The following is a 25,647-nucleotide window of genomic DNA, read 5'->3' on the forward strand; positions in this document are numbered from 1 at the left end:
GAAAGTGAAAGTGAAAGTGAAAGTCGCTCAGTCCCATGGGACTCTTTACGACCTCACAGACCACAGTCTGCCAGACTCCTCTGTCCATGGGATTCTCCAGGCAAGAATACTGGAGTGGGTAGCCGTTCCCTTCTCCAGGGGATCTTCCCGACCCAGGGATCCCAGGTCTCCTGCGTTGCAGGTGGATTCTTTCCTGTCCGAGCCACCAGAGAAGCCCAAAATTCTTTAAGTCCATAATTTAATTTTTTTCATATGAGAAAGAAATTGGGGCTTTCCTAATAGCTAAATTTTGTTATTTCTTTCAGCGATAGAGTTTTGTTTGCATGTGGAAAATGTAGCTGTCAGTTTAAATTTTTCTGCTTAGTAGGAAAAATAAATTCCTAAAGAACATACCTTAAGGGGAAGAAAAAAAAAGTGCCTGGCTTCAAAGAGTTAGAAATAAAATATTAAGCGTGTTCACTTTTAGACAGCTTCTCTTCTGTAGTCCTTTCCTTCCCAGACTACAACGTGGGAGGGCTGAGACCAACTTAGACCTCCGGTGGACATTTTTTTCTGAGAAATGCCAAGTCCCTAGTGGCCAGAGCATTTCTGGAACAACCTGAGTCTGACCGCACTCGGGTTTGCCCTTGGTGAGGACAGATAAATGGAACAGGAGTCCGGAAACCTCCTCCTATCAGGCCCTGATGCACAGACAGAGCCACTGGCTGTCCTTCTGATATCTCGCTGCTTGGTCCGAACCAAAAAGGAAGGCTGCGATGCTAATAGCAACCATTCCTTCTCTCTCACCAGGGAGGTGGGCACATGGGTCCCTTTCTCCTGGCTACAGTGAATAGCTAAAGAATAGCCAATGAGATTGAATGGCCTGAAGGAAATCGAAATGCAGGAATTCAGGGAACTTGCTTATCTAGTATTTTTGCCTCTGAATAGCCTTGGAGACTTGGGGAAGCCGTATAACTTTGGGTATGAGTTTTCCTATCGACCAAACGGAGGGGTTGAGCTAAAAGGAGGTCTGCAGTCCGGGACTGTTTGCTTTCTAGCCATCAGCTCTTGTTTCATGACCTGGGTAGCGAGCATGTGTGTGCGTGGGCACATGTGTTTACTTGGCAGTGCCGAGCCTTAGTTCTGGCGCTCAGAGTCTTTGTTGGTCGCGTGGGATCTTTCGTTGAGGCACGCAGACTCTCTAGTTGTGGCGTGTCAGCTCAGTAGTTGTGGCACTCGGCCTTACTTACTCTGCTGCGTGTGGGATCTTAGTTCCCCGACCAAGGATCGAACCCAAGTTCCCTGGCATTGCAAGGCGGATTCTTAACCACTGGACCACCAGTGGTTGTCCCTGTTTAGTATTTTCAAGTTAGAAGTCCTTGCAGACATTGCTAACCATCTGGTCAATACAGCCCTGAGCCTGGCCTCAGTGAGGGTCTAATTCTGTGACCTCGGCATTAACACTCTCCCGGCCAAGTTCTTACTTGCTGAACACTCCGAGTCTGAGATCAATCTCAGGACAAGAAAATATCTCTGGCCCAGTGGCCTCCTATGAAAATCAATAAGCCTACTCTAGGGTCAGACAGTCCTTTTTCTTTATTCCTCATGATCTAAAACTGGTTTCCCTTCCTTGGGTAGAGATCTTAAATGCTGGCCATCTGTGTTCTGTTATTATCCTCGGAGTTAGTCATGTTCAAAATTCTTCAGCCTGGCTTTCCCCAACACAATGATCTCATTTCTTCTGACCCTCTCAGATTTGGTCAGTCTGATTTAGTCAGACTGATTTGATCAGTCCCTTGGTTTCCCCCCCTATCCTTGACCTTCTCTGTTAATCCTGAAATATAGAGATGAGAATTCAACCTAATTCTCACTGACTGAGGGTCTGGTAGATGCCTGATTGCTGCCTCAGGGTTTTTGTGTGTGTGTGTGTGTGTGTGTGTTTTTTTTTAATGAAGCTTTTGATGTCCTCTAAATCCTATTTGTAGGAACAGTGCCAAAACCCGTTAATCTGATAGGATTGAATCTGGCAGGCTGATGTCTGAGCCAGACAGAGTGGCTTAGGGTTAGTGTTTGGGGCTTGTGAATGTGCCCTCAATTGGGATCTGAGGTCAGAGTCCAGGATGGTCCTTTTAGTCTGGACGTTTGACCACACCGTCCTGCGGGCTGACTCCTGGTGCCCTGGGGTGATGTGCAAGTTCTCAATCTCGGTCCCCTCTCCCCCTACCCTACCCCTTGAGTCCAAGGATTACCCGGTGCTTTCCTTTTGCTAGAAAAGCTCATGCTCATAATATCAAGCGGAGGACTCACATCTGGGCCCGGGCCACCCCTGCCACCTCCCAGAACACATTGGCCAACATGGGCCTCCCGGTCAATAACTGCTGATGCAGGACTTCCCTGGTGCTCCAGTGGTTCAGAATTCACCTTCCACTGCACGGGGGGCTTGTGTTTTATCCCTGGTCAGGGAACCAAGATCCCATATGTGCCACAGGCAACTAGGGAACCCGTGTGTGTGTGTGTGTGTGTGTGTGTGTGTGTGTGTGAGTCACTCAGTCATGTCCGACTCTTTGTGACCCTATGGACTGTAGCCCTCCAGGCTCCTCTGTCCGTGAAAAATTCCAGACAAGAATACTGGAGTGGGTTCCCATTTTCTTCTCTGGGAGATCTTCCCAACCCAGGGATTGAACCCAAGTCTCTTGTGTCTCCTGCGTTGGCAGGCTGATTCTTTACCACTGTGCCCCCACACACACACTGCAGCAAAGACCCAGTGCAGTCAAAAATTAAAGTTAATTAATTAATTTAAAAATAGCTGAGGATGTCAAAATATATATACCCAGCCCAGCACCATCCCAGTGGCCTCTTGGATATCTCCCTTCCCCTCTCTAATGAGCACCACAGGTAGCAAATCCATTCTCCTGCGTAAAGCCCCTCAGTGGCTGATAGAATAATCCTCACCCTCTTACCCGGGCCCCTGAGGCCCAGCAGGACCCCGCCTCAGCCTTTGCTTCAGCCGCCCCCCTCTGCTCAGCCCAAGCCCCAGGCCTGGCGGACCCTTCCTGACCTGGATCCTCATGGTTGCTCCTCCTCCCCTATCAAGTCTCTGGGTCCTTGACCACCTTGGCGGATGTGAATTCCCCCAACGCGTCATCCCATCTGGGCTGACTTCCTTCTCAGCGCTCAGCACGGGCTGAGTTCATCTTTTGTTTCAGCCTGTGCTGTCTGCCGCGGCGGAATGTCAGTGCGTGAGAACAGGGTCCTTGCCTGCCACATCCAGAGCCACATCCCCAGCTCCTAAACAGACTTGGCAGACACTGGCACCCCCAAAGTACCTGCTGATTGGATAAGCTGCAATAATAACAAGAAGACAAGAAAACTCTGTCAGTTCCTGCTGACAGGTAGGCTCTGGGAAGAACCGCCCTGGGCAGCAGAAGTCTACTTCACTATGTCCCCACGGCCTTGCGTGTCGCCCGCCTGCAGAGCATCCCTAAAGTCGTGTATTATGCTCCAAAGAGGCAGACGGCTCTGTAAGCTAGTGATCTCCCCAATGTAAGACAAGTTCAAACACAGACTGGATAACTAGCAATTCATCAAAGGTTTGATCAACAGGCGTTTTCTGTTGGGTAGAAGCCACATTAAATCAGTGGCTTCCTAACATTTTTGATAAAGAGCTATTCACTTATTTTTGGCTATGCTAGGTCTTCCTTGCTGCACGGGGGCTTTCTCTTAGTTGTGGTGAGTGGGGGCTTCTCTCCGTTGCGGTGCGCAGGCCTCTCTTGCTACAGGGCACAGGCCTTAGAGCTGGAGGGCTTCAGTAGTTGCGGCCCGTGGGCTTTGGAGCTTGGTCTCATTAGTTGTAACACATGACAGGCTTAGTTGCGCTATGGCTTGTGGGATCTTCCTGGACCAGGGGTCAAACCCTTGTCCCCTGCATTGGTAGGGGGATTCTTAACCACTAGACCACCAGGGAAGCCTGCCTTCTAAGATTTTTTAAAAGTCTCAATACCTTTTACCCTCCTCAGTCTTATACAGACATAAGTCCAGTGCATGGAGGAAAATTGGAACTGCTCTGGGTGGTGGTGGGGGTGGTCTCAGCCCCTTGGCTCCTCCCTCTCCCCTCACAGTGGTCCCTGCGGCAGTTCCATGTGGCTCCAGGGCTCAGCCGACCCAGGGTAGAATAACTGAGCTCAAGATGGTCCAAGTTGGATCCAGTGATCTCAGAAGACCCTGTTCAGGGGAAGGAGGAGAGCTCAGGGGTGAACAGCCAAGGACAGATCAGTGCCTGAGGCTGTGGTCCCAAGGATGACCCTGTGTTCCAGCCTATCCTCTCCCCACCAGACATGCATGGTGGTGGGAGGGGACAGCACTTCCCAGGAAGCTCTTAGACACTGACCTCACTGAGTCTGGAAGCCAGAGAGCTTCAAAAGCCAGGGGAGTTTTGGATTGAACTTGGCAACCACCATTATGGGGCTTTGAGAAGGAAAAACATGATAAAGTCATCATTTTAAGATATCCTCAGAAGAGATGATTGCAGGAGAGTGGAGTGCCTGTGGTGCCCATGAAGGTACTGAGTGATTGAGGCAGGAGCGGGGAGAAGGAGGAGGTGGATCCCAGATGGCTTTCCAAGGTTGGGAGAGCGGGTTCAATCCCTGGTTAGGAACTAAGATCCCACCTGCCACGTGTCTTGGCCCCATAGAAAGGAAACGGCAGGTTGGCATCTACATTCCCAGGCCATGATGAAGAGTCAAGATGCTGTGACTGCAGGGGAAAATTGGACAGGTTGAGAAGGGCCAGTTTAAAGCATGAGATGTAAGTTCCTTGTCACAGGGGATGAGCCTTTTCTAGCTGCACGTGTAGAGCTGGCCCGAGCGGCCTCAGCTTGAAGTTCTCATCTGGAGGCAGGGGTGGCAGAGTTGTTTTGATGGTGCAGGCAAAGAACTGCCATGACCTCTGCCGGCCCGTCCTCCCCACCCAGCACCCGCCCAGCACCAACGCCCCGGGCACCGGCGCCGGCTCTGCTGCTGTCTCGGCTCAACCCACAGCCGACACTCCCCTCTGAGTGCCGAAGATGAGTAGCCTGACTGCCTGATGAAATCCTCCTGGAAGGACTGCCAGCAATGTCGAATCCGCTCCCGCCTAAATGGGAGCCGGGAGGCAGCCCCTGAGCCTTGCCTGTTCTTGGGGCCCCTCTCAGAAGCCTTCTCTGGAGACCGGGCCGTTGATTGGTCTGTCCCAGGCTGCAGGCCAGGGCAAGGGATGCTGTGGGCCCCTGAGAGCTTCCTGTTACCTCAGTCTTTGCCTCCACAGAAGAGCTGGGCTTCCTCGATGCCTGCCTGGTGGAGCCCTGGTCCTCCAGGTTTAAAATCAGTCTGGATTAACTGGGAGGGGGGTGGGGACGGGGGTGTTGGTGCAGCTCAGGTGGGTGGTCTCAGGGTCCAACAGACCCTGTTTGCAGGACCCCAGGGCAGACTCACCTCCTTAGGCAGAAAGAGAGACAGACAGACAAAAAGACATCTGTCTCTGCAGCCATCTCTCCCTACCTCTGCTCCACTTGAGCCTGTGTATCAGCCAGGGCAGCCATAAATGGCAATGAGCTGTCTGCAACGTGTGCCTCTGGCTCCTAGGGGCTCCAAGAAGCCTCCTTCAAAGCCCCTCTGTGCCCTACAACCTCCTCCCTGTCCCCTCTGTCACCCCTCCCCTTTTGGCCTCTGGGGGACCCCCATCTTGGGCTCCTGGCCTTGGCGAGGCTGTCAGGAGGCCGTCCCTCCACCTGTCTCCATTGATGGAAAAGCTGAATTAGAAAAGTAACCCAGGGACTTCTCTGGTGGCCCAGTGGTTAAGACTGTATGCTCCCAATGCAGGGGGCATGGGTTCAATCCCTGGTTCGGGAACTAGATATATAAGCTTTGATATTTGGTCACCTGATGCGAATAGCTGACTCATTGGAAAAGACCCTGATGCTGGGAAGGATTGAGGGCAGAAAGAGAAGAGGATGAGATGGCTGGATGGCATCACCAATGCCCTGGATATGAACTTGGGCAAATTCTAGGAGATGGTGAGGGACAGGGAGGCCTGGCATGCCACAGTCCATGGGCATGGGGTCACAAAGAGTTTTTCTCTATATATATATACGTATATAAACTAGCAGAGAAGGCAATAGCACCCCACTCCAGTACTCTTGCCTGGAGAATCCCGGGGACGGGGGAGCCTGGTGGGCTGCCGCCTCTGGGGTCGCACAGAGTCGGACACCTCTGAAGTGACTTAGCAGCAGCAGCATATAAACTAGTCTCTAAGACGCTGGTCAGTGAGCTGACTGGGGTGTGGTCTTGGCCTCAGGCCTGCTGTGGGGTACCAGCACGGATGAAGCCCTGCACTCAGTCCCTCCTGCCTCCTGTCTTGCCAGCGCATCCCCATGTACTGCTCCCAACTGCAGCTCTTATCTTCTTTCTCCCCATTGTTAAATTCCCGGTGGCTCCTCAGTACCTTGTCCCATGTGAGTTCTCTGGTCCAGGCCTTGCTTTCCTGACCTCCCACACCCTCCCTGCGGTCACACAAGACGCCAAGGAGTCACTGAAAAAGCTGTGATGTTCCAGGCCTGGCCAGCTCTTCTCAGACCCAGCTCAGGATTCTCGTCCCTCCTGAGGCCTCCCCTGCACCACTCGGGCTCAGCTGAGCGCTCCTCCTTAGCCCCCACCCAGGGATCGAACCTGGCCCAGAAGTGAACGTGCTGAGTCCCAACCACTGGACCACCAGGGAATTCCCAGTAAAATCCTTACTGAGACAAAGGCTCCGGCATTTTGCACATGGTCTCACTTTATTCTCTTCCCTCGAGGTTGTGCACACAGCTCACCACCTTGAAGCGCAGAGCCCTGGACTGAGGCTAACAGCTCCCACCTCCAGGAGGGCTTCCACGGTTGTCTTGGGTGCTCTGTTTCTGAAACCTGCCCCTCTTGTTGGTATCAGCACATTTGGTTTTTTGGGTTTGCTCTGTTTGTTTGGGGTTATTTTTTGGCCCCAGGGCATGGCTTGCAGGATCCTAAGTTTTCCAGCCAGGGAATGAACCTGCACCCTCCACAGTGAAAGCGCTGACTACTAACCACTGGACCGCCGGGAAGCCCCCAGCACTTTTGTTTTCCTGCTGGGTACACACTTTTTATAAACTAAGGGCAAAATGCAATTGAATGATTTTTTTAAAAACTTTTTTTTTTTTTTTTAAAATAATGGAGGCCTTTCCATTATTCTGTTATCTAAAAGCCCGGTAAGTAACCACCTCCCTGGAGCAGCCCGCACTCCCCACCTCCCGCTGCTGAGCAGCTGGTATATCAAACAGGCAACAGCCTCCTGGCAGAACTTGAGATGTTCTGGGCTTGCAGAGAGGGATGTGAGTGGACAATGACAGTGGTCAGGACTCTGGGTGTTGGTGACAGAAACTCAGCTTGGGTGAGCTTTCATGGAACCAGGATTTGAGTAGCTCACGTACAGCGGAGGCTGGGGTAGAATGACCTCGGGGCAGATCACAGCCAGGGACTCTCTACCCGGTGACCCTGGGTCACCCCCATCTCCCAAGCTCTCAGCTCTGGGACCAGAGGTTCCTTGTGCCCAAGCAGAAATCGGACCCATGGTTCATATCTGCCTGTCAAATCCATCACAGGGCATGGCGGGGCTGGGGTGGTCTGACTGCCTGTCTGGCAGTTCCCACCAGGACCACAGGCTTCAAAGAACACCTTTTGAAAGAAGAGGGTTTCTGAGCAGGCAGAAAAGAGTAAATGGCCGATTCAGCAGTGTTTTCTAAATGTCAAGTCTCACCATAAGAAATCTATTTAAATTGCACCCACGTTTATAAAGTCACAGAAGCTTTTTAAAACGGTATCTGCCTCTACCACACGTACACACACACCAGTATTTGTCTTTAATTTAATTCTGGGATACAGGGTGCCCTCAAAGTCTTGTGCAGTTTTAAGTCTTAATAAGAAGTGTAAATGCTACAAACCCACAAAACACATCGTTTGAGTATTTACTTATTTAAATTCCTTTTATACTTAGTTTCCTGATATTTGAATGCTATATTTTTCCCTTTAAGTCTTTGTAAGTGCCAGAATCCAGACAGACAGGGCTGCTAGAGGAGTTTCCTCTGGGCACCTCAGACACCGGGTCGACCTCCCTTGAGGTCACGTCCAAACTGTCACGTGTGCATCCAATCCCATAAGATCACAGGGCTGAAATCACAAAGGCAATCGTATTAGTCACTGACCATCCGCCCATGAATGTTTTTTCAAAGTCTGAAAATCAACTAGAGCTACTGGACGGTGGTATTATATGAGCTTAGATAAGAAACGTCAATATATTTTAAATGTAAATAACCTTTCAAATGTCATTTTGGGAGCTGTTTGGAGCATTTGTGCTCCTAAAGTTATTAAATCTTAAAACCACACTGAGACATTGGCTGCACATTTTTAAAATGCTAGTAGCAACCTCTAAGTTGCTTTCATGCCCCACCAATGGGTTAGAGCCAGTTTTTTTTAGATTTTTTTTTTTTTTGACATGGGCTATTTTTAACGCCTTTATTGAATGTGCTACAGTATTGCTTCTGTTGTTTATGTTCTGGCTTTTTGGTGGTGGGGCATGTGGGATCTTAGGTCCCCAACCAGGGATCAAACCCGCACCCCCTGCGTTGGAAGATGAAGTCTTCCCACTGAACCGCCAGGGAAGTCCAGTTTTGAAAAGCACCACACTTCAAAAGTCAAGAGCAGAATTCAAATGTAAACCAGCCTTTCCCTGAGGGAGTGTTGGCAGGTCAAACGACGTTGCCTCCCTTTGGACTAAAGAGGTCTGCATCAGTTCTTGAATTTCCCCTCTTGCGTGGCAATTATCTGGGTTTATATCTTTCCTACTGGATGGTGAGTTCCTTCACAAAGGGAGTGTGCTTGCTTTTTTGTTGTTTTTCCTTTAACCTTCGTGTCCCTCACACACAATAGAATTGGTCTCCTCTCTAGTCTTGATATTGGACTTATTTCTGGGCTACAGCTCTGATTAGATTCATCTTTTTTTTTTTTTCCTTTTCCCTTCTTTCTTTTCTTAAAGGAAAATATATGTATAATAGCCTCAGGCTCACTGTTCAGCGATCCCTGTGTAGCATTTTAGAAGTGCAGTTCATGTTTATTATTAGAAAATCCAAATTATACTGAAATGGGTAAGATGGAAGGAAAGGCCGCCCCCACCAGCTCCTCTTTCCAAAGGCAGTCTTGGTTAATGGCATCTTGCATGTGCTTCTAGAAAACATTTTCTCCACATTTATGAGTGTGTGTGTGTGTGTGTGTGTGTGTGTGTGTCAGTCGCTCAGTCGTGTCTGACTCTTTGCGACCTCATGGACTGTACCCAGCCAGGCTCCTCTGTCCATGGAATTTTCCAGGCAAGAATACTGGAGTGAGTTGCCATTTCCTTCTCCAGGGGATCTTTCCGAGCCAGGGATCGAACCCGTGTCTCCTGCTTGGCAACTGGATTCTTTACTACTAAGCCACCTGGGAAGCCCCAGGTGGTGCTGAGCTGCATGTAAACTGCCAAGTGGAGAAGAACCAGCTCCCGGCTCCCACACTGCTCCTCCTGGAGGCATCTTGTGGGGTCCATCAAGAGAGAGTTACAAGAGACCCAAGGGAAACCTTTCGGGTTTGCCACTTACAAATGGCTTTTTTTAAAAATTAATTATGTTGGCTGTGTCAGGTCTTAGTTGCAGCATGTGGGATCTTTTAGTCCGGGGACGTGGGGTCTAGTTCCCTGACCAGGCATCGAACCCGCTTCCCCCAGGGCATGGGGTCTTAGCCCCTGGACCATGAGGGGAGTCCCATGACTTGCTGTTGGCCTTGTGCAAACTTTGTCTCCCAGCTTGGCTTGCTCTGATTTGGCTGGGAGCCTGCCTGCGCAGTTTGCAGAGGCTGCGGATGCTGGACCCCAGGGCTCAGAGCCTGAAGGCCTGGGTCTGGCTTGTCAGCTGTGCTGCCTCGCGCCCTGCGGGGCGGCCGTTCGCGTCTGCGCTCCCCTCTTCTCCGACTGCCCGCTCTGCCCTGTCTGCCGCTGGGCTTCCTCGGTCCCCTCGCCTCGCCCTCCAGTCCCTCGTCTCCGCCACCTCCCTCTCATCCTCCAACATTCCTGCAAGTTGAAGTCACTCCTTCCTCTCCACCAAGGCCATCCCGGGACATTCCTTCCAGCCTACTGTTTATTTTGTCCATGCGTCCATGGGAGAGAACTGGGCTGAGGGAGGTGGAGTTCCAATTTTGGGAAAAATGCGATCTGAAACGGTCAGGGACGGAGAAGAGGTTGGAGGAAGCAGAGGTGGAGACTGTGAGCGCAAACATGGCTGCTCTGTGATGCTCGGCCCGGCCCGGACTCCAGAGACCCCACCAGCTTTCCTCTCTTGCCTTTTGGGTTTTGTTTGTTTGGGTTTTTTTTCTTTTGGCTGCACTGTGTCTTTGTTACGGCACATGGGCTTTCTCTAGTTGTGGCACACGGGGGCTTCTCTCTAGTTTTGGCACACCGGCTCAAGGGTGTACACGCTTAGTTGCTCTGCAGCATGTGGGATCTTAGTTCCCGGACCAGGGATCGAACCAGCATCCCCTGCATTGGACCATGGATGCTTAACCACTGGGCTACCAGGGAAGTCCCACGTGCCTTTTGTTCTACTCACTGTAATGGGAGGCGGGAGTCGCCCAGTCCACTTATCAAAGTGGCACCCACCGCTTGACCCACCTGAAAAAGGCAAAGGAGCCAAAGTGTCAGGGTGAAAAACACAGGTCCTTGGCCTAGAGTCTCCCCTCATTGCCTCGGACAACTGGCACTCACACTGACATCCCTGTTTCCACCTGCTGTTGACCGTGGCCCCTTCTCAGGAAGGACCTCCCAACCACGCTCAAAGGACAGTGCGGGTGCTGTGCGTGATCAGGCTGTCCCTGGATGGCCCCTGCCTCTCCCTGAGACGTCCTGTCCATCGCTGCCCCATATCCCCGAGGTCCACTTCCAGTCCACAAGCACATCTCTCCTAACAGCAGATCCAGGGGTCAGGTTGCTTTGACCGGGGGGTCAAACACCGAATGATGGGATCCAAGAATAACCCGGGTGCCTGGGCACTGACCCTTCTCCTTGTCTTGCAGGAAGAGGAGCAGGAGCTGGACGGTGAGGAGGCTTCACCGCAGGCAGGGCCTGAGGAGGAAGACGGTGAGTGGGACCCGGCTTCCAGGTTGCACAGCGCTGCCCCTGGAGGCCAGCATTATCGCCTTTGGCTGTGGGGGCTGGGCTTTGCGTGGTCCATTGGATTCCCCAGATGAGGATTCGAGTGGCAGGAAGAAGGGGAGTGGATGGTAGAGGGGGAGAGGTGAGGGAGAAGGACTGAGAAGTTGGGTCTGATGCAACCTGGAGAACACTGAGGTCGGAACCTGCTCCTCTCTGACCCCACCTTCGCACCCATCTCCCTGTTCACCCGCTTTGCTGCTTCGGCCATCGCTTTTCTATCTATCCGGTATGCGTGCCTGCATGCTGAGTTGCTTCCGTCGAGTCCGACTCTTTGTGACCCTATGGACTGTAGCCCACCAGGCTCCTCTGTCCATGGCATTCTCCAGGCAAGAATACCAGAGTGGGTTGCCATGCCCTCCTCCAGGGGATCTTCCTGACCCAGGAATCAAACCCGAGTCTCTTACGTCTCCTGCATTGGCAGGCGGGTTCTTTACTACTGGCACCACCTGGGAAGCCCTCTATAAAATATGAGTTGCCTGCAAATACAGACGGCCCATCACTGACCTTCTATTTCCTGCGGTGCCTAACTCCCTTCTCACCCCCACTTTGTGCATTTCATGTTTCTCTCAAATACCTTGGACCTATTTTACAGAGACTAAAGCCACTTTCAGGGCCGCCTCTTGGGTTCTGCAGGTTAAAGTTCCCTGGAGAGGAAATGTCTGATTTCCAAGCAGCTCTAGCTGACCAGCCAGACCTGTGTGGCCATCAGATCCTAGATAGCCGGTGGAAGAAACAGAGTGACTGGGAGCCTTGAGGAAATGGACCAATTCAGACTTAACTGGGTGGAAAGCAATGTGTTTGCTCTGGGCACGGCACCCACAAGGACCAGCGCCCCAGACAGATGGGACCCAACACAGGGTGGGGCCTCTGCTGGATCTGTCATGTTTTATTTCTTTATTTAAAAAAAAAAAGGAAGAAGAAGAAGCTAAAGCAAAAATAGCAAAATGTCAGCATTGGTCAAATCTATATGGCATGCACACCGAAGACTTATTGCTTGCTGTACTTTTGTGTACGTTTGAAATATTTTAGGCTTTTTTAAAAGGAGGGATTGTTGCTGTGATTTTTAAGTCAACAGCTGGCAGGGCCCCCGGAAAGAAAGGGCTGCAGGAATGCAGTAACTGGGGCTGGTGATGTGGGCCAGGCGGCCAGGGTTGGGCTGGGACTGGGGGAGGGGGTGTTTGAGGAGGCTTCCCCAACCAGGAGGCCCTGCAGGAAAGGGCCTTGGGTTTCTATCCAGACAGCTTTAGAGGAAGAGGGTGGGGCAGAAGGCTGAGGGGGGCGGGGTGTGTGGGGGGTCACCAACCCCTTGCTAGGGGCTCCCGTTCCACTGCTGCTGGTCTCTCAGATGGTCTGCAGGAACTGCGGCCCTGGGTCCTGTCCCTGCCACGTTATTGGATCCTATTAGTGATTTGGGAATGCAGAAGGTAAAAGCTGAGGCTGCTGGCGGCCCTGGGGGCCAGGACAAGGGGAGGCTCAGCAGACCCCTCTTCTGGAACACTCTCAGATGTGCAGCCCCACACCTAGCCATGTGCAGGGTCAACGGGGCCCTCCCTCCCTATCTGACTGCTGCTCCTGGACCTCGCCCATCCCCCAGGCCGCCTCCTGGCAGCCCTCTGGAGGCTGAGGCAGGAGAGGCGTAGGGCCCCAGCTGTCAGAAGCGCACAGGAGAGGCCCCCAGGCCCTCTGCAGTGAGCAGTTTCGCTTGCTAATTAATTAGTGTTCGCCAAGGTGCTTTCCCTAAGTGACTGGGCGGATTCACAGAAGATGGCATAAGGAAGTCCCCTTCCCCGGGGGGCTCTCACGTTGAAACCCTCCCTGGTCTAGCCGCCTTGGATGTGTCTGTGTCCCTTGGTCACCATATGGGATTAAGCAAAAGTCTTTTTAGTGGTTTGTTCTCTCCAGCTCAGGAGAGAAGCATCATCAGACCCGCCCCACAGGTTGAAAACCTTGAGTAGTACCCAGCTGGCAGCATTTTTCTGCTTTATGTTTCTAAAACAGCAACACCATGACCTTGACGTCGAGGTTAATCCGTTTTCTTTGTCCGTTGCCTCTTCCGTTGCCTCTTCCTGAGGTCCAGAAGCCAGCATGGCCGCAAGCTCGTTCTGAGACTAGCTCTGTGTGATTCTGCCCCTTGGCAGGTTCTTTCCCGACCACCAAAGACCCCCAGCCCCTCAAACGATGGCCCCAAATTGCTCAGCTTGGCTCCCAGATCCCCAGATGTCACAGTCCAAGCCCTGAGCTGTTGGAAGCTCCTGATGATGCTGTGGCCCCTTGGCTCATCAGCCTGAGCTGTGCTCAGCCTGGAGGGAAGAGCAGCTGATGGGAGAGGGGGGTCTCCAGGGAGGGGGATGGGCTCATCCAGTCTCAGCACCAAGCTCCAGCCCCAGCTCACCAGAAGTATGTGCTCTTCATTCATTCAGCAAGTACTGCAGAATGAATGAAGAGCCAAGCGCAGAGTGAAGAGCAAAAAATATTCAGCTGGTCTCTGCATTTCCCATCCTCAATTCTTTATACCTTAAGAGAAATGTAATAAGGCCTCCCCTGGAGCCCTGGCTCCTCACCCCATGTCCTCCTGTCCCCTTGCTCCCTGTCACCCGGCCTCCTTGCTTTGCTAGATCCGCCTCCCCATACCTGCAGCATCACCTGAAAAGCCCTTCCTGACAGCCCTCCCCGCTGCCATTAAACTTCCAAGCAGCCCTCTCCCCACCTTCCTCTCTCCTCCCACTATCCTTTGCTGAAGAGCTCTCAGGACCTACTGCAAACTGCTATTTTGATTACTCATCTTTGCCCACTGTATGCTTTCTTCCCTGCTAAGCCCCCAGCACCCAGCAGAGTGCTCACTGAATATCAATATTTGCTGAATAAACCCTGTCCAGACGTGGGGTGGGGGGGGAATGCTCAGCCCTGGGGGCCAGATTCTCCTGCAAAGTCAGTCAGGTTGTGGTGAGAGCAAACATCACCCCCACAACAACCCCCGGGTTCTGAATTTGCATCCAGAACCTTCTTCCTTTGGCCCAGAGAGAACATGAGGCTCAGAGGCTGCAGCCCTTTCCTGCCTGGAGCCCACACCAGCCTGTCTGATCACTGGGGACAGCCGCCAGCTGGAGACCGTCTGGGTGGCCGCAGGGCAGGATGTGGAGGTGTTTGAGATCCCTGACTTTTGAGTGACATAGAACAGAACTGAAAAAGAAGACATCTGTGTGGGAAGGTGATTTGCTGGTCTCTGCGTTCCCCATACTCAATTCTTTATACATTAACGGAAATTAGATAAGACAAGCTGTTCAGCCTCTGTCCCCCAGGCTGGCCGGAGGCTGTCTGCCCTCCACCTGCTGAGCTGAAGGTCCATGTAAGGGCACTGCTTCCCAAGGGAATGCTCTCCATTGGACACTTGGCCAGGAGAATGCTCACAGCTCTTTCCTTTTCTGCCCTGCAGCCTTCTCCCCACATCACACATGCCTGTTTTTCTCTGTCCAGACCCCCTGGTGTGCCCTCCTCAGGCCTCTAGAACTGCCCTTCTGTACGTTCCAAAGCAGCTACAAGGTCTTACGAAGGCTGCTCTGGGTTTGGCAAATCCGGGAACACCCATTCAGTAATAAGTACTTTAAAATATATATGAAAGTGAAAGTCGTTCAGTCATGTCCAACTCTTTACGACCCCATGGACTATACAGTCCATGAATACAGTTCATGGAATTCTCCAGGCAAGAATACTGGAGTGGGTAGCTGTTCCCTTCTCCAGGGGATCTTCCCAACCCAGGGATCAAACCCAGGTCTCCCTCATTGCAGGTGGATTCTTTGCCAGCCACTTGGGAAGCCATTTTTATATATATATATACATATATAAAATACAGTTATTTATTTGGTGGTACTAGGCCTTAGTCGCAGCATGTGGGATCTAGTTCCATGACCAGGGACTGAACCCAGGCCCCCCTGCATTGGGAGCTCAGAGTCTTAGCCACTGGACTACCAGGGATGTCCCCCTAAGTACTGGTTTTAATGACCTATTTAAACACGCCATGGACAAGCCCACATTATCCCTTGTCCCATTGTGGGCTGGATGCATTTTTTTTTTTAGATTTTTAGTCACCGGTGGAAGGAGGGGCATAGAAGAGGCCTGCCGACATGATGCTCCTAGATGGCAGGGCGGGCACTCTCAAGCCCAGGAGGCCCAGGACCTCGGCAGGAGGGTTGCAGGTCCCTGTTGCCTTCTATACCCGGGACCCAAGGAGAGGCAGGGAATGCAGTGCCCAGGCAGCCTGCTTCCCAGAGATAAGTGACCTCTGTCTGACCGTGTAATGAGCACAGCAGCATTGGGAAGGGAGGGTCAGGATGAGGGGGAGAAGAGCCCTGGGGACAGCTGTTTGGCCAGAGCCCTTGAGGGAGAGGGGCCGACAGGCAGCTCTGAGGATGGTCCAGCCTGGTCTTGGGAGAATGCATGTGTGCTTGCTAAGTCACTTCAGTCATGCGCAACTCTGCGACTACATGAGCTGTAGCCCGCCAGGCTCCTCTGTCCATGGGATTCTCCAGGCAAGAACACTGGAGTGGGTTGCCATGCCCTCCTCCAGGGGATCATCCCTACCCAGGGATCCAACCAGAGTCTCCTGCATTGGCAGGCAGATTCTTTAACACTAGCCTGGGAAGCCCCTTGGGAGAATGGATGGAACCAAATGGCCTGGGGGGGCTGGTGTGTGTGTGTGTGTGTGTGTGCGTGTGTGCAGGTTTCATTCTGGCTACCTCATCCCCGGGTCAAGTTCCTAAAAAGAGTTCCTGAGTGGAAGGGGTGTGGGGAGAACCTTCCAGGCGCAGGCCTGGGGTGGGCGTGGGGCCCCGTCTACCCCAGAGCCTGAAGCGGGCGCCGTCTCTGGCCCACGTGGTTCTTTGGAAACTAAGGAAGGAAAAGGGGACTAAATTTGCCGGAGAGCCCGGCACGCTAACCGGCTCTACTGGGTGTCGTCTCCGCAGGGGGTGAGGAGGCCTTCTCCTTCAAATACAGCCCTGGGAAGCTGCGGGGAAACCAGTACAAGAAGATGATGACCAAGGAGGAGCTGGAGGAGGAACAGAGGTAGGCCGGCGGCCCTCCTCCGGGCTGCTCACGTTTCTGGGGTTCTGGTGCCACTCCCGGAGGCCCCTTCGTTGTACCGCGGAGAGGAGGCGGGCCTCCTACAAGCCACGCCCCCACGGCCCCATTTCCGTTTTAGAGCTTTTTTCCCCCCCTGTCCTGGCTCCATTACCCCCTAACAGTACCCTTGGGAAACTCTGGAGGAGCGAGTGACAGGGAGGAGGGAGGGCGGCCGAGCCCTTTCTTGCCCCCCACCTCCCCCACCGAAAGGGAGAAACCGAGATGCTTGGTAAGAGCCTGAAGCAGATCCGGCTGTTCCCGTAGAGTTCATGACAAAACCAATCCATCACTTCAGGACAGAGCACGATTCTTCCTGCTCATCCGCCTGGCAGCCAAGCGCCCCCGCCCTACCCCGCCAGCACAGTCCAGCTCCCCCACCCCCACCCCAGCACCGGGCCAGCAGTCCTTTTTTATCTGTTCTGCTCCGTGGAGCTCTGAGGCAGCTGCAGCCACGGCAGCAACTCATTTTTAGGACTGGGTTCTTCCCCCGCGCGTCGCCCGCCGGACACCCACGCTGACCCATTGGCTTCCTTTAGACCCATGGGCTTCCCTCCTAGGGAGCAGCAGTACAGCGGGGACGCATCAAGGGGAAAAACCGCTGGTCTGACACAGGCCAGCCTGTGGCCTGGGGTCCTTTTGGTTCAGGCACACATCTATTAACAAATGGGGGCGTGATTCCTGAGCCCGGTAACCCGGAGGGGCTGGGCAGTCACTCCCCACTGGCCCCCACAAGCTGGGTTCTAGGGTCAGGAATGGAGGCTCTGTTATTCCAGGATCTAGATTCTGTTATTTCCAACCCACCCAGCATCACTCAGGAGTCAGAAGGTGCTCTGCCCACGAGAACCCCTATTTCCCTCCTGGAGCTGCCGCCAATCCTTCCAGAAGGTTCTTCACCCAGGGTTGGAGGGGTGGCAGGGTGAGCCCAGCCTGGGGGAGGTGTCCCCCCACTCCTTGGTGCCCACGTGCTGCGGCCTCTGGGTGTGACCCGGTTTGCTGCCTTTATATTTCAGGATTGAGCTGACTTCTGACCTCACTTCCCTGTAGCAAGTTCCTTAGGTCCTGAGCCACAAATATTCTTGCAAATCCTTTTGGTAAGGAGATTGACTTCTTAGATTAGCGGTGCCTCCTTCACCCTGTCTGTGACTGGCCCCATCACGACTGTGATCTAAATCTCTCCTCCTCCGCCGCCTTCATAACCGATTAATTCATTTCTGTGCACCCTGGCCGGCTCATTCTCATCCAGCTCAAGGCTCCTGGGCCAGTAGGCCCCTTTCCCACAGCCGAGGGGTTCTTGGAGGTCCTCCTGGACCTAATGAACCAGCTGCTTGGAGGACCAGCGCCCCCTTGTGAGGCTGGGGGGAAACTGTCGTCCCCAGGAGGTGGTGTTCACCCCTGCAGCGTTAGTCCTGTCCTAAGAAAGCTCCAATACTTTGGCCACCTGATGCAAAGAGCCGACACACTGCAAAAGACCCTGATGCTGGAAAAGACTGAGGGCAAGGGGAGAAGGGGGCGACAGAGGATGAGATGGTTATATGGCATCACTGACTCAATGGACATGAGTTTGAGCAAACTCCGGGAGATAGTGAAGGACAGGGAAGCCTGATGTGCTGCAGCCCACGGGGTCACAAAGAGTCGGATACCACTTAGCGACTGAACAACATCAAAAGAAAGTATAACAGTGCCCAGCAGAAACCCTGTGTTAAGCTGTGGGTCAGGCGGGTAGTTGTGATCAGAGCAAGGGCTGGCAGAGGACCACGGCCCTGTTTTTGTAAATCCAGTGTGATTGGAACCCGGCTGCATTCACCTGCTTTTCTGTGGTCTGTGGCAGCTTTTGCAATGCAGGGGCTGAACTGAATAGTAGCAGAGGGACCTCGGGGCCCATAAAGCCTAAAAGAGTCGGAACCTGGCCCTTTCCAGAAAAGGTGTGCAGCCCAGCATTAAGGATGGAGGGGGCTTGACGTGCCTGCGGGTCCCTCGAAGGCCCCTGTGGGCAGAGGCTGTGGCCAAGACCCTGAGCTTATTCTGTGTCCACTGCAGATGTGAGGGACCATTAGAAAGGGAGAGGCCAGTTAGCTGACTGGATGGCAGGATCGGGCTGGAGTCAGACTGCCACCGTCCCTGGGCTCAGAGCGGGGATGTCGGGCAGGAAAAAGGAAAGTCTTTCCTCCATGGTGTCCAGAGAGCAGACTCTGTGTTGCCCCGGGCGGGATGGGTGTTTCCCGGCTGGATCTTTGGGGCTCTCCAGATGAGTGCTGTTCTGGGGGGGTGGAGACTGCCCGAGTGCTGCTGTTGGGGTGAAGGTTTCTCACCTCCTCACCTGCAGGCTTGGTTATCACAGCCCTGCCCAAGCTGAGAAGGAGGGACTGGCGGACTTCATGGCCCGTAAACACGGTCCTCCCAGGACGGGGCTGGAGTTCATGTTCATTTTCATTACCACCCGTCCCAGCATGCTCCTGGGGCTGCCCCACACGTCTGCCTGCGGGGTCTGCTTGCTCTCTCCCTGCACGTGGTCCCTGCACGTGGTCAGCCCACTCAGCACTGCATGGGGCCCCATGACGCCCACCCTTCTCGCATGATCCTCGCATGGTGATGCTTGGGGTTGCAGAGGCTGGCAAGTGTGGCTTTGTCTTTCCATCTACAGCGAGATAGATCCCCTGGGGACCAGGAGAGCTGATGGGCATGAGACAGCTCTGGTCCCCGTTGGGTTCAGAAAACTGCCTTGGGATTATCAGGGTGAAAAATACTGTCAAACCACTAAAGCCGGAGGCCAGTGAAAAGTGTGTGCCCTTCTTTGACTGTCAAATTCTAATCAACCAAACTCTGCTTGTTTCTAATTCCTTTCCTGGCATTCAGGGTCCCCATCACGTGGCAAGCAGATTAAAAGCCCGTGCTGCAAATTCTTGACTTTAAATTCACTAAGCCGGCCAACACAATAGTATGGGTTCCCCCCGCAGCTCTTCTGGGAGGTGCCACATGCAGCCTCAGAATGTGGCTGGGATGGGGGACTTGCAGGTTGTGACTGCTCCCCGCAGCAAGACACCGCTGCTCACACCCAAGACTAGTGAAACTGGAGAGCTTGGCTGGCTTCTAGCTTGGCAGCAAAAAGAAAAAAAAAGAAAAAAGGGACCATTGGGCACTCCTTTCGTTGTACACCATCCCTTCTTCCCATTTTCCAGACCAGGGAAAAGTGGAACCCAGGGGGTAGACCAGCTAGCTCTGATAATAAGGACCCGGGACCCAAGTACCCACTCCATTCTGAATGTCCCCAGGGCTGGCCTGACCCTTTTGGGAGTGGACACCACTCTAATGAATGATGTTTTGAAATGCATAACTGGCAAAGGTGAATGGATCTTCTGTTTTCTGCCTCCTGACATGTTCGTGAATCATCCACCAGCGTGAATTTCTAGAAACACATGCTGGCTTATGTCCACATGAGGGCGCCAGAGGGATAAAGTTGGGTCCCCCCAGGGCTCCCTCAGCGCTCACTTGGGTAGAGTGCTCAACTTGTCCCTTACAAAAGGCGCACACACTATTTGCCTCATCTGGGGAGCACATGTCCTTAGAAGCCACTGTCCCCAGAAGGGACAAAACCCACGTAGCAAGGACAGGAAATAATATCTGGTGAGAGGACCAGTTTAGAACAGCCACAAAGCCAAGAATCTGACCCTTGCAGTCTGATCTACCTAACTAAATATAGGTGAGGCCTCAGCCCACCCACCTACATTTGGCCGCCCTGCTCATTGACACTTGGGGGACCCTCCCCGCCAACTACCTGCTAAGGGACCTTCCCTGTTAAACTAGGTACAAGTGAGCCCCAATCTGCCCAGCTACCTAACTGAGGACCCAACCTGCTCAACCCCTTACATGTGAGATCCAGACTGCTCAAATACCCAGTGTGGGACCCTCCCTGCCAACTACCTACAATTGGGCTTCAACCTGCTCAGCCATCTACATGGACACCTGAACCCCCCAAATATCTAAGTGAGGGACCCTACCTGCCCAACTAAAGTCTGACACTGATTGCCAACACTCTGCAAGTGGGACCTGCCCTGCCTAACTACCTACTTGTGCAGCTTGACCCACTCAGCTCCTACCTGTGGGACCCAACCTGTACAGTTACCTGAATGAGGGCCCTGACCTGCTCAGCTACCAGTGTGAGCAACCCCTACCTGCTCAATTACCCACTGGTAGCACCCAACCTGCCCAGCTACCTACACGTGGACCCCTTACTTGATCAACTACCCACACGGGGACCCGACCCACCCAGCTACCCAACTGAGGGATCTAACTTGCCAAATTACCCACGTGTGGGTCCCAGTCTGCCAACTACCTACAACTGGGCCCTTGACCTGCTCAACTATCAATGTGTGGGCCCTGACCTGCCCACTTATCTAACTGAAGGTCCACCCTGACCAACTACCTACAAGTGGAACCTTACTGCGAAACTACCAATACCTGGGCCCCTCTCTACCCTATTGCCTAACTGAGGACCCTCCCTGCCTAACTGCCCATGTGTGGGACCCCAACCAGCTCGGTCCCCCACACTTGGGACCCTCCTTGGGACTGCTTAACTGTCCATTTGTGGGACCTGAACTAAATACATACATGAAGGACTTGACCTGCCTACTGACCTACAAGTGGGAGCTTTTGGCCTAACTACCCACACATGGAGCCTGACCTGCTTTCTGGTAGGCCTGGCAGAGGGTCTCAGGCTAGCTTTGGTTAGTGGGCCATCCTGCTGCAGGTGACTCCCCTGGGGTCTGGATCCTAGCGTCTGGGCTGGCTTCTGCAATTCCAAACGTTCCCCTTCCTCACCCTATTTCCCCCTCTCCTTTTCCCGCAGTAAGATGGTATGAGTGAAATCAATGATCTTTTCCCCTTATTTCTCTTTACAGAACCGAGGAATAATGAAGTTATCCTTAGGCTCCTCCTAAAGGCTTTTCCTTTTGGCATCTTAAAACTTGAGCAATACAGTGGAAGCCCCAGAGAGGAGCAAGTGGGCTCCTGGGGTGCATTTTTCTACATAAATCTTCCAGGAGTCGACCCCCACTCCAGGACTTTCCTTGGCCGGGAGGGTCCACAATGCCTGGGGTGATCCCTTCCAGAGGCGTTCCTCCCTGTCTGTGTGGATTGCTTTGTTTAGCTGAAGGGTTTTCCTGGACTTTTATTTTCCTTGTCACTCAATGTTCCTGTCGTCCACACACCCTTTACACCTGAGATATCACCAATGTCACCAATGCCATCATTTTAAAATCAGTATAGTTTCATGCCAGCCCTTCTGCTTTTCATCACCAAAGCCAAACCAAGAGAGACATTGAGGTGTGATGGACACGTGATGGGGTGCTGCCTGGGCCCACTGGGTGCTCAGGGGGGTCGACTGCCCTCCTCCCCCTTAGGGCCCACTTCCCCTCTGTCTTTAGCTGGCTGGATTGGTGGGTGAGGGAGACAATGGTTGATGCGTGGGCAGCAAAGCACCAGAACCAGCTGTTGATTTCCTCTGGCCCTTACCCTCCACTTAGAGCAGGCTTGGATCCAGCCTTCTTGTTGCTGAGGCCTTTTCACCATGTTCTTACCAGCTCAGCTGCATCTCCACCTTTGCTTTAGCAGAAGCAATAATGATAGTGATCGCTTAAAATGGCCGTATCAATTCTGCCTTTTACTCGGTTTCTTAGATGAGTTAGAACTTCACCAGATCGTCAGATGGGGTCCCAGATCCGTTTCTTGGAATTTTATATTTGACGATATTTATACTATACCAAACTAATCGGCAGTTTTTAGACTTATTGGTTAAAACATTTTTAAAAGCACTAAGTTTATAGGAAATTTTCTTTTTTTATCTAATGCAAGGCTGGGAAATGTTCAATGTCAGTTCCCAGGGCATGTTACATTCCCAGGGACCTTCTCTTCCGGGTCTAGTACTTTAGGTTCATGGGCTTAGGACAGAACAGAGAACAAGGAAGACCACATAGAACCATGTAACAAATAGCAGATGTGCTCTTGTGAGTAGTCCCTGCCCCACACAGCGGTAGTAAGAGATGTCCTTGTCCAGGCCAGGGTCTGACTGGAAAAACAGGTGACTCTTTCCAGGTTATGAAGTTTGTCTGGACACTTTCTGAATGTGGCTTGCAGGCACCAAACCTCATGTACTCTTTATGGCTTGGATTTCTGTATTCAGCCTTTGGTCCAATAAACTTTGAGTAGATGGTCTTGATTACTGCGTGTTTATTTCCGTTTTGCTTTGTCTTTCAAAAATAATCTTTTTGAACCCATTAAAATTCGAGCTCTCTCTCTCTCTCTCTCAATTGGTGCCTGTTACTCTCCAGCAAAGTACGACGTCCTAGGACGCGCAAGCGCCATGGCCATTAAGAGACACATGGAGGATTTGTGTTCCTTTGGGGGGTGCCCACTTGTATATCTGGATTCCATCCAAGGAGTTCAACTCACAGCCTGTTGACCCATAGTATTCCTTTCTTCAGGCAGTAGGATACCGCGGACTTCTCACAGGTTCCTTTTCCTCTGGATAGGAAAGCAGATTGTAGAAATAACGTCTCCAGGGTGACTGAGAGAGGCTTGGATGTGGGACTTCAGTATTTCAGCTTCTAGCTGCTGGTCTAGTCAGAAAACAAACGACCTGCTGTTTGGAGATAGAGGATTATTGCAGAAGGAATATGTTAGGACAAGTGTAAGACCAGACATGGATCGAGAGCCCCTCTAGGCAGGATGGAGGTGCCGGCTGGGCAGTGCTGTGCCTTGCAAAGCCAGGGTGCCCAGAGGCTGTGCTGAGGCCCTGCCTCCTGGTGGGTCTGCAGGGACCAGAGCAGACTTGCCGTTTACTTGACATCCTCTGAAAGTGGCCCGTGCCGATCCACTGGTACAGGGTGGAGGGAGGAATCACAGAAGCCTGAAACTGGCATGGTGAGCCCTTGCCAGCATGCAGGGCCCAGCCAGGCTGACAGCACAGCACAGCAGAGCAGAGCCAACAAGAAAGCAACCTGCGGCAGCTGAGCGTCTCCCCACCCTTTCATGTTTGCACTGCTGGGAGGTGTCCTGTGCTGGTCAGATGACATGGCCCAGCTTCACAGAGATGACAGAACATCAGTCCCAGCCCCCAACCCCCCAGCCCAGGCTCGGTGAACATAAAACTGATCTCTAGCCAGGCCTGTTCCCTGGTAGGAGGGGCAGAGCCCCCACTGGCTCTAAGGTGTCCTTGTGCAAACTGGAAAAAGGCGCCCCTTCCTCTGGGCAGTGAGACCCCACACCCACCCTTGCCCTTGGGCCAAGCATCCTGCGCACACATCTGTACGTGCCCGTTTCCCAGCCAATTATGTTTTACCTTCCTGGACTTTTGGCTCAGCCATCTAAACTAGCGGTCCCCAACCTTTTTGGCACCAGGAACTGGTTTCGTGGAAGACAGCTTTCCCACGGACTGGGACCGGGGGTGGGAGGAGGTGATTTCGGGACGATTCAAGCACATTATTTATTGTGCACTTGACTTCTATTATTATTACATCAGCCCCACCTCAGATCATCAGATCCGGGAGGCTGGGGACTCCTGCTAAACGAAGGCTGTTTCTAACATGTCTCTTCACAGGCTCTCCAGTCACCTAGTGGAACACCTCTCGTCCCTTGTGGCCCACCCCCCCGGGGAGATGTGCAGTCAACATTAAAGGAAGGCCTATGGGGAAGTGCAGTGACAAGAACCTGAGTGATAACCTGGGGTCCCCAAATCTCCAGGGTAGACCCCAAGACTTAGAACCCCAGTTAGTAGAAGGCTTTTTTTTTTTTTTTAAGACCAAATGAGCTCCTGTGTTAAGAGCGGGTTTTGTCTTTGTTTCATTTCCTTATTCTGACTCTACGGGATACACAAGCCTCTGTCTCTCCCTGGCTTGGGAGCACCTTTTTCCTCTTTATCCTTTCTTCTTGACAGAGTTCAGAAGGAACAGCTGGCTGCCATCTTCAAGCTCATGAAGGACAACGAGGAGACCTTTGGCGAGATGTCCGATGGTGACGTGCAGGAGCAGCTCCGGCTCTACGACATGTAGGCCGCCTCCGCCTGGCAGGACGCCATGACAGCTGGGTTGCGAGAGCTGGGCCGCGACAGCTGGGCCATGACTCTGCCCCGACCTGGGACCCACACCCTTGCTATTCTCAGACTTTTGTAGGCTTCCTTTTATCTTATATACGTAGATGTAGAGATGTAGCACATACAGAGTTTCTCAGATCTTGCAGTTTAGATATCATGTTACAGGAGTCAGGACAGTTGTCCTCAAAGGAGAAAAAAAAGTCCCTGAGTCCTTTGGCTTCTGTTTGCTGGGGAGGCCCCAGCTGTGACATGGGTTCCCCTCTGAGCCTGTCATCTGATCCCAGTTAGAACCTAGGCAAGCATCGGCCCAGAAGGGCTGGCTCGAAGCCTCAGTTCCCCACCTCCTGCATCCCCCTCCAACCCAGCACACGGTGTGGAAAAGATTCAGGGATGCTGTAAGGAAGAGTATCAGGGCCCGCTGCCCGAGTATCCAGCCTATTAACACTACACCTTCCTCTGCCTTGGAAGAATTTCTGGAAGCTTCTGTCACTGTATGGAAGCAAGCCTAGGGGAGCATCTCTAAAAAAGCGAAAAAGTCTGATTCAAAGACTCACCTTCCATCCTGGAACAAAGCAACGGTATCAGAGTTAGGACCCTCTAAGAGTGTCTCTTATTTAACCATGACACTTACTTTATATATAATTAAGATTTCTGTGAGTGCTCATCACGCAAATGCTAGACACTGTCAACAGAAGTAAAATATGCAGCACAGTCCCTACCTTGAGAGAAATTAAAGTCCTGTGGAGGAGAATTCCCTGCTGGCCCAGTGGTTAAGAACCGTGGATGCCGAGGCTGTGGGTCTAATCCCTGGTCAGGGAACTAAGATCCTGCAAGCTGTGAGGTACAGCCATAAACAAACAAATAAAAATCAAGACCTTTGGAGAAGCCAGGTGCACATGCAGAGAAAGAAAACCTCACCAGTTAGCATTCAATAAAATGCCAAAATGACCTCATGAAGAGTGTCTGGGCCACCTTAGCACGTCAATAAAGTTCTGTGAGTCAGTGAGTGCACAATGATGACAGTAACAGCGGTTCTTCCATGCTGTCCAGATCCTGCTTCTGACCACCCCACTGGCAGAAAAATCCATAGCCAACTGAATTAAGGAGGGTACGCTAAAGGGATAACCTAAGAAAGTTCTTGAAAATATTTTTTATTTGCTGAAATAAAATTAAACACACGGAAGTAAAAGCAG

The 25,647-nt window shown here is 52.4% G+C and overlaps 1 protein-coding gene across 1 annotated transcript in view; it reads left to right on the plus strand.

Annotated features, from left to right (window-relative positions):
* MXRA7 (matrix remodeling associated 7) overlaps positions 1-25,643 on the plus strand; it is a 31,352-nt gene extending 5,709 nt beyond the window's left edge. Inside the window, exons 2-4 of the mRNA XM_027974141.2 lie at positions 11,115-11,178; positions 16,215-16,314; positions 24,299-25,643. Coding sequence (XP_027829942.1) covers positions 11,115-11,178; positions 16,215-16,314; positions 24,299-24,413 — 279 coding nt within the window. The 3' untranslated portion in view covers positions 24,414-25,643. The remainder of the gene's footprint in view (positions 1-11,114; positions 11,179-16,214; positions 16,315-24,298) is intronic.
* The last annotated feature ends 4 nt before the right edge of the window (positions 25,644-25,647 follow it).

This window comes from Ovis aries, chromosome 11 (genome assembly GCF_016772045.2).
Source record: "Ovis aries strain OAR_USU_Benz2616 breed Rambouillet chromosome 11, ARS-UI_Ramb_v3.0, whole genome shotgun sequence".
Classification (NCBI taxonomy): domain Eukaryota; kingdom Metazoa; phylum Chordata; class Mammalia; order Artiodactyla; family Bovidae; genus Ovis; species Ovis aries.